The 6,649-nt window shown below is 45.0% G+C and overlaps 1 protein-coding gene across 1 annotated transcript; it reads left to right on the top strand.

Moving 5' to 3' along the window:
• The first annotated feature begins 2,637 nt into the window (after nt 1–2,637).
• On the top strand, nt 2,638–5,929 carry LOC125313407 (ribosomal protein S3, mitochondrial-like). Its single transcript, XM_048273159.1, has 2 exons — nt 2,638–3,097; nt 4,803–5,929. The coding sequence occupies exons 1-2, from the start codon at nt 3,024–3,026 to the stop codon at nt 5,803–5,805; spliced, it is 1,077 nt and encodes a 358-aa protein (XP_048129116.1). The 5' UTR covers nt 2,638–3,023; the 3' UTR covers nt 5,806–5,929.
• Nucleotides 5,930–6,649: the final 720 nt, after the last annotated feature.

Here is a 6,649-nt window from a genome sequence, read left to right on the forward strand (position 1 = left end):
CAAAGTCTCCAATTTAGGGCTTGGTTCCGGCCTTGTTTCGTAGTGAATTTATGGATTATAATACTTCTCACACTGAATTCGAATTTGTAAATTCAACTTGACTTGTACCTGGAGAATAGAATAAGGGTTTCCCATTTTAATCCAGGCACTGTTTTCTATTTTGCGCTTAGATGTGCTCGGCAGATGCTAAAGCCAGAGCGTGATGGCAAGAGTGGATCGAGCGAATAATCACAGTTCTCAGCTATCACATTCAGAAAGACTACTGGCGGAATTTCACTCAATTAAAAAAACTATACCCTTACAAAACGAAGTAGTACTCCCACACAGTTGTTCAATTTGAATGTCATTCTCGACTCTATCCCTGACTGGGTGTTTGATTTCAGGCCCTTTCGAGGAGGGTATCTGATTGGTTAATGTCAGCCCGGCTCGCATGGACTTCCGGTGTTTCTTAGTTGACAACTGCATTGCAATTTTAAGTTCTCTAGTTACTCCTGCACAAGCAACAGCAGTTATGGATCTGATTGAGGAGCGCTGGGAAGAATGGATCGGGGAGATGCACTTGAAGATCACTTATCCAGCTCTGGAAGGACATGAGTGGAGAATTGTCACCGGATTTGATCCAAAAATCACACTGCCTGTATGAACAAACAAACTTTGCAAAACCAGCTTACGTAGAAAAGATTCCATATTCTATGCCAATAGACTCGTGACATCCATGTACTGAGTCGTCAAATGAGCCACGTTAAGAAAGCCCAAGCTTATATGCATTGGCCCACAGGGTGCCCCAATAGGGCCCGAATGAAAGACCCAAGCCTACAATGAACCATCAAAGAAAGTCCTACAAATGAAGACTTGGGCCTATCAAGCCTGCTTTCCTCGATGAAAGCCCACAGAAGGGCCAAAGCACAACAAGCCTACCCATCACAAGCCCAAGCCCATGCAAGAAGGACCTCATTGTCATGGAAGCCCTTTCCTTAAGACCAGCTACATGCCCCCATTTAAGAAACAGCTCCTAAAGAATAGCTCGTTCAAGAGAAGTCAAGTCGCAGTATTATACTAACGTACAAGAGCCCCTTTATTAGTTTAGTAAGGTTGCACGCTTGACAGCGCCTACCCCACTGGCTTCCTTACTACTCAAAGTGAACAGGACCCGCTAGTGCCTATTGCCTTAATGCCTATAAACTGGGACCTTTAAAATCACTGTTTACCAACTTAAGACCAATAAGCACAAGAAGGCAAGTCAACCCTACCACCGATACTAGACTAAAGGGTCGACTCACTGCTTCCCCTTTACCACATTTGCTCTCCATACCCAAGCCGGAGAGCACGCCATCTATTCTAAGACGACTGCCCTTCGGGTACTTGACCGAACAAGGTAAACTCCGCAACTCACAGTAGATTGAATGAGTGGTTCGCTGTACCACTGATACTGCCTTAACAGCTACTTGTGTGGAGCTTCTCGGCTCATCACCTCTGCGTTCTCGAACTATAGCAGCCTTTTCCACCGTAGTGAGATATCCCCTAGTAGTTTCATACCTCGGCACGAGATATTCATCCAATCGGACCTACCAGGGAAAGCGCACAACCCGGCTGTGTGTGTCGATACCAGAAACTACGACTGAACCCTACACCGCTAACGAAGGGTAAGTGATTGATTGAAGATGGTCAAGGGGTTTCATAGAACAATCATGGAATAAGTTGTGTTATCTATCTTTGTTCCGGGTAGGAGAAGACCCTACCTCTTCCTCGCCTGCCGCGATTCCTGCCTGTTTGGCTACCAGTCCCTGCAGGAATAACCTTTGAATCACCGAGCGGGATCGTGTTGCCGCAGTGTTCTTTAAGTCGACGTTTACTCTCCAGGTCCCCAGTTATAGTAGGTGTTCAGTGGGGGTGGCGTTGTTTATATATATGCGTCTATCAAACCATTCTCCTGGTCTTCTCGGGCGGATATCTGCGTTTCTTTTCTCTTTGTCGGCGGCCTTTTTTTGTCTTCTTGTCTTTCGGGGCGGATCGGGGGGCAGGGGCTGTCGACCCGGCTTTTCTTGGGGACCGGGGCGGTCGATCTTGATTTAATTGTTTTCCTTTAGGGTTTTTTTGTGGCGAGATTCTCAGTTTCTGGGGAGGATTTAAAATATATATATAAATGATATGCTGGGTTTTTCCAGCTTTCTCGGGAAAGAGTCTTCATTCCCTTGCTGCATCAGTAAGATACGGCAAGCAACAGCTAATGTCAGAATATATCTATATATATATAAGATAGACATATAGAAAAAAGTGTGCAGTGAGGGATCTTTATAGGTAGCCAGTCTTTACTTAACTGGACCTAAGCAATGCCCAAACAATCCCATGTCTTTCTTGGTTGGACCAACCCAACCGGCGATTTTCGTCTTCCTGAATTGGGAGAGCAAGAAGAGCTACGCTACCTTCTGGCTAGCTCGTGCAATCAATACAATAAATAGAAATTTAATTCAGTGATTGATATGGAGCCAAGTTAGAGCTGATAAGAGCGCACCAACTCCCGAATCCACTTTAAGTCAAGATCAGAGCAGGCGCAACGACGCAATTCTAAGGGGTGCGTCTGGTGGTATCGTATATAAGAAAAAGATCACGGCCGCATTTAGGAGTGATCTTTCCCTCTTTCGAAAAGGAAGTTTTTTATGCTTTTCGTTTTTTTCCTTCAATCCATTATAGATTGGGTTAGTGTTCAGTAAGTGCCCTCTTTCTAGCTGAATTGAATGAAGTCCCTATCCCCTTTTGTTGAGAATAATTTCATAAAAGATGAAATGAAACGGGGCGCAAGGCTTATGGAAGGAGTATAGTGCTAGGCACCTTCTATTCCAAATGTATGCCTGCTTAGCTCATCTGCTAGCTCTCTTTCTTCTTTAAGTTTAAGGAGGTGAAAGCAAAAATGATGCTTAGCTCTTCGTTGGTGGATCTCCAATTTGGAGAGTTTGCTTTTACACGGAAACGAACAAATATTGGACAGGGAAGAAAAAAGGGGAAAAAGTCAAGTCTAAGCGCATATGGCACGCAAAGGAAATCCGATTTCGGTAAGACTGGATCTGAATCGTAGTTCAGATTCAAGTTGGTTCAGTGAGGGCGACCGCGAAAGTCACCGAATGGGTCAGTCTTTTCCTTCAGTTTGTCCTATTTAATAAAATAAAAAAGCGTGGGAAGACGTTGCAGATGTCCGGGACGGACACGACTTCTTCTAACACTAGAAAACCACTGGAAGACACCCGGGATCAGAGCATGTCGTGAAAGAAGCACACTGGGCGGGCGTGCTTCGACCGTGTCTCCGGGGCACAGTTGAATGTAGATATCATGAACGCGAGGTGCAGGATACCAGGCCGAGAAACCCGGGCAACCACTCCCCTATGTGCCGATCGCTAGCGCATACAGGGCCCCGGCGCCCAGCTCAGCTGGAGAGGCCTAGCCTGATCTGATAAGTCCGAATTCGGTTCGGATAGACTTCATTCAAGAACGCCGCCGCCCCTGGAATCAATAAGAAAACAAGTGCTAAGTTTCAGATCAGTGAATAAAGCGAAAGGAAAGAAGAGACCTTTCTCGCTCGGCGCCTAAAGCGCACTATGCTCCGCTTCAACAAATGAGAGTTTTCGGTGGAACCGGTGAACCACGCGAGCTGCTTAGGTGCGTGGGACAGAGGGCTCATAGTACCTGCTAGCGCAGCTATGCAGTGGAAGGGAAGGAGCCTAAATCGACCTCCTTCTTTTCTTTTTTAAGAAAAGCAGTAAAAAGAGATTATACTCTCGAATGAGACTAAGCAGCCACCGACCGTTCCGACGCGCCTCTGACCCATTTGGATTAAGACCGAAAAGCTATCTTATCTGAAGTAGAGCCTAGTTGTTGTTGTCAAACAAATGATAGAATGGAAAATGTTGAAGAACCACCCACTAGTAGGGATATGGGTGGAGTCTCGCTCAGTAAAGAGAGTTGTAGATTCGTATAAAAGGAGAAGAGCCTTTATTTACTTGATATCAAATCTATTAGAAACTGTCCTAAGACATTCTAAACCTTGCCCACCTCACAATCGAATTTCCATAGCCTAGCTTCCTACTAGCAACTCCAAATAAAGGAAGGAAAACTTCAACTCGAGACACAGCACTTCTTACTCATTAGGATAGCTTTAAGCAAGGAACATTGTCTTGCGGCTTACCTGTTCTATAATAAAAGCACATTATTCACTGCGCTTGACTTTCTGTAATTGAAAGCAGTGTGCGTCATCGTCTTCAAATGTCTACCGTACTTGTTCTATTAGTAAAGCGCTAACGTTTTCAATAAGGACGTTTAAGCTTTACTAAGAACATAGAAAGAACTTTTTTTTTTCAGGGTGCGTGGGTTTGGAACCCTATACAAGGGGCCTTTCCTTTCAAATGAGAACTGCCTCTTCTTCTTATTCATTTAGGGCGCTCGGCCGGTGCCTCCTTTCTCAAACCAGAACAAGTCTGAAGTTAAGGAAGATAAGGGAAGACCACCTGAGCGAATCGACCGAGGGGACTTGACTTATCCGAACCGAAGGCTAGCGGCTTCAAGTTAAGCCTATCACGAGCAGCGTCGCTGCTTGATCGGCGGGGAGGAGCATCTCAAAGTATGGGGCAAAGGATCAAGCGCTTTGACTTTGTCTACCGGGATCCACTACAGGTTGGGTTTGAGAGCCGTGTGATGGGTGACTATCCAGCACGGTTCGGAGAGCACTTTTAGTCTGCGCTGGTGAATGGAAGCCGCCCTATCAAGCAAGAAAGAAGCGGCTCTTCCCACGGCGGAGTCACCATTGACTCTATTTATTATTATGGTAAATCAGTCTATCAAGATGTCAATCTGAGATCTTATTTCGGTTCGATACGTCCACCTACGAGACTCACCTTTGGCTTTCGTCTCGGTAGGTGTATTATTCTACATTTTCCCAAAAGAACATTTATTCATTTCTTTCTTCCCCATCGACCACGACGCAAAAAATCCAGACCCGGAAAGGAGAAGGGCCGGTGGTGGGCATTTGGGAAAGTCGGGCCGATCGGGTGTCTTCTTCATTCAAGCGACGATACAGAAGAAGAACGAAACGAAGTGAGAGGCCGGGGGACAGGGAAAAGAGTCGAGTCGATCAGGCTTCGGGAGAAGCAAAACGAAATCCGGATTTGGCCGAAAAAGAAGCTAGGCTATGGATACCATGACCGATCACCATCGATAAAGAAGAATCTTTCTAAATCACTTCGGGTCAGCGGGGCCTTCAAGCATCCGAAATACGCCGGGGTTGTAAATGACATAGCCTTCCTGATAGAAAATGACGACTCCTTCAGAAAAACGAAGTTATTTAAGTTCTTTTTCCCAAAGAAGTCCCGCTCCGACGGCCCGACGAGTCATCTACTTAAAAGGACCCTCCCTGCAGTGCGCCCCTCCTTGAATTATTTGGTCATGCAATACTTATTGAATACAAAGAACAAAATGCATTTCGACCCCCTCGTAGTTCTCAATCATTTTGTGGCACCGGGCGTGGCTGAACCATCTACGATGGGGGGAGCGAATGCACAGGGAAGAAGCTTAGATAAGCGAATACGTTCTCGCATCGCTTTTTTTGTAGAAAGCTCGACCAGCGAGAAAAAGTGTTTGGCCGAAGCCAAAAAGAGGTTGACCCACTTCATTCGCCAAGAGAATGATCTTCGCTTCGCTGGAAGAACAAAAACCACCATCTCGCTCTTTCCTTTCTTCGGTGCTACCTTTTTCTTTTCAAGGGATGGGGTTGGGGTGTATAAGAACCTTTTTTTGAGGATGCCCGGGAACAACTCCTAGATCAATTAAGGATCAAATGTTGGAACCTCATGGGTAAGGATAAGGTAATGGAATTGATAGATAAATTCATAGACCTAGGTGGGATAGTCGAATTGATAAAGGGAATAGAGATGATGATAGAGATCATACTGAGAAACAGAAGAATTCCGTACGGGTACAACTCGTATTTGAACGAAGTGAAAAAAATGCGATCTTTGTTGTCTAATAGAACAAAGACTAATACCAACATTGAGTCGGTCAAGATCAAATCTGTTTATCAAAGTGCTTCTCCGATTGCTCAAGAGATCTCTTTTCAACTGAGGAACAAAAGAAGATCATTTCGTTCTATATATAGTAATATAGTGAAGGATATTCCATTAGTAATGAAAAAAGGGGTTGAGGGGATCCGTATATGTTGTTCAGGTCGATCAGAAGGTGCGGAAATAGCTAGAACTGAATGCGGAAAGTATGGAAAAACATCTCGTAATGTATTTAACCAGAAAATCGATTATGCTCCTGCGGAAGTATCTACTCGTTACGGAATCTTAGGTGTAAAAGTGTGGATTTCTTATAGTAAAAAAAAAGGGGGACGTGCTATATCCGAAACGTACGAAATATAGTAAATATCGTAAAGGCAGATGTAGTAGGGGTTGCGAACCGGACGGTACACAACTGAGTTTTGGAAGATATGGCACTAAAAGTTGTAGAGCTGGTCGTCTTTCATATCGAGCCATTGAAGCAGCGCGCCGGGCTACAATCGGACAATTCCATCGTGCTATGAGCGGACAATCCCGAAGAAATGGTAAGATATGGGTAAGAGTTCTCGCAGATCTCCCTATTACCGGGAAACCTACAGAAGTCAGAA

Source organism: Rhodamnia argentea, unplaced genomic scaffold, assembly GCF_020921035.1.
Source record: "Rhodamnia argentea isolate NSW1041297 unplaced genomic scaffold, ASM2092103v1 Rarg_v2.25, whole genome shotgun sequence".
Taxonomy (NCBI): domain Eukaryota; kingdom Viridiplantae; phylum Streptophyta; class Magnoliopsida; order Myrtales; family Myrtaceae; genus Rhodamnia; species Rhodamnia argentea.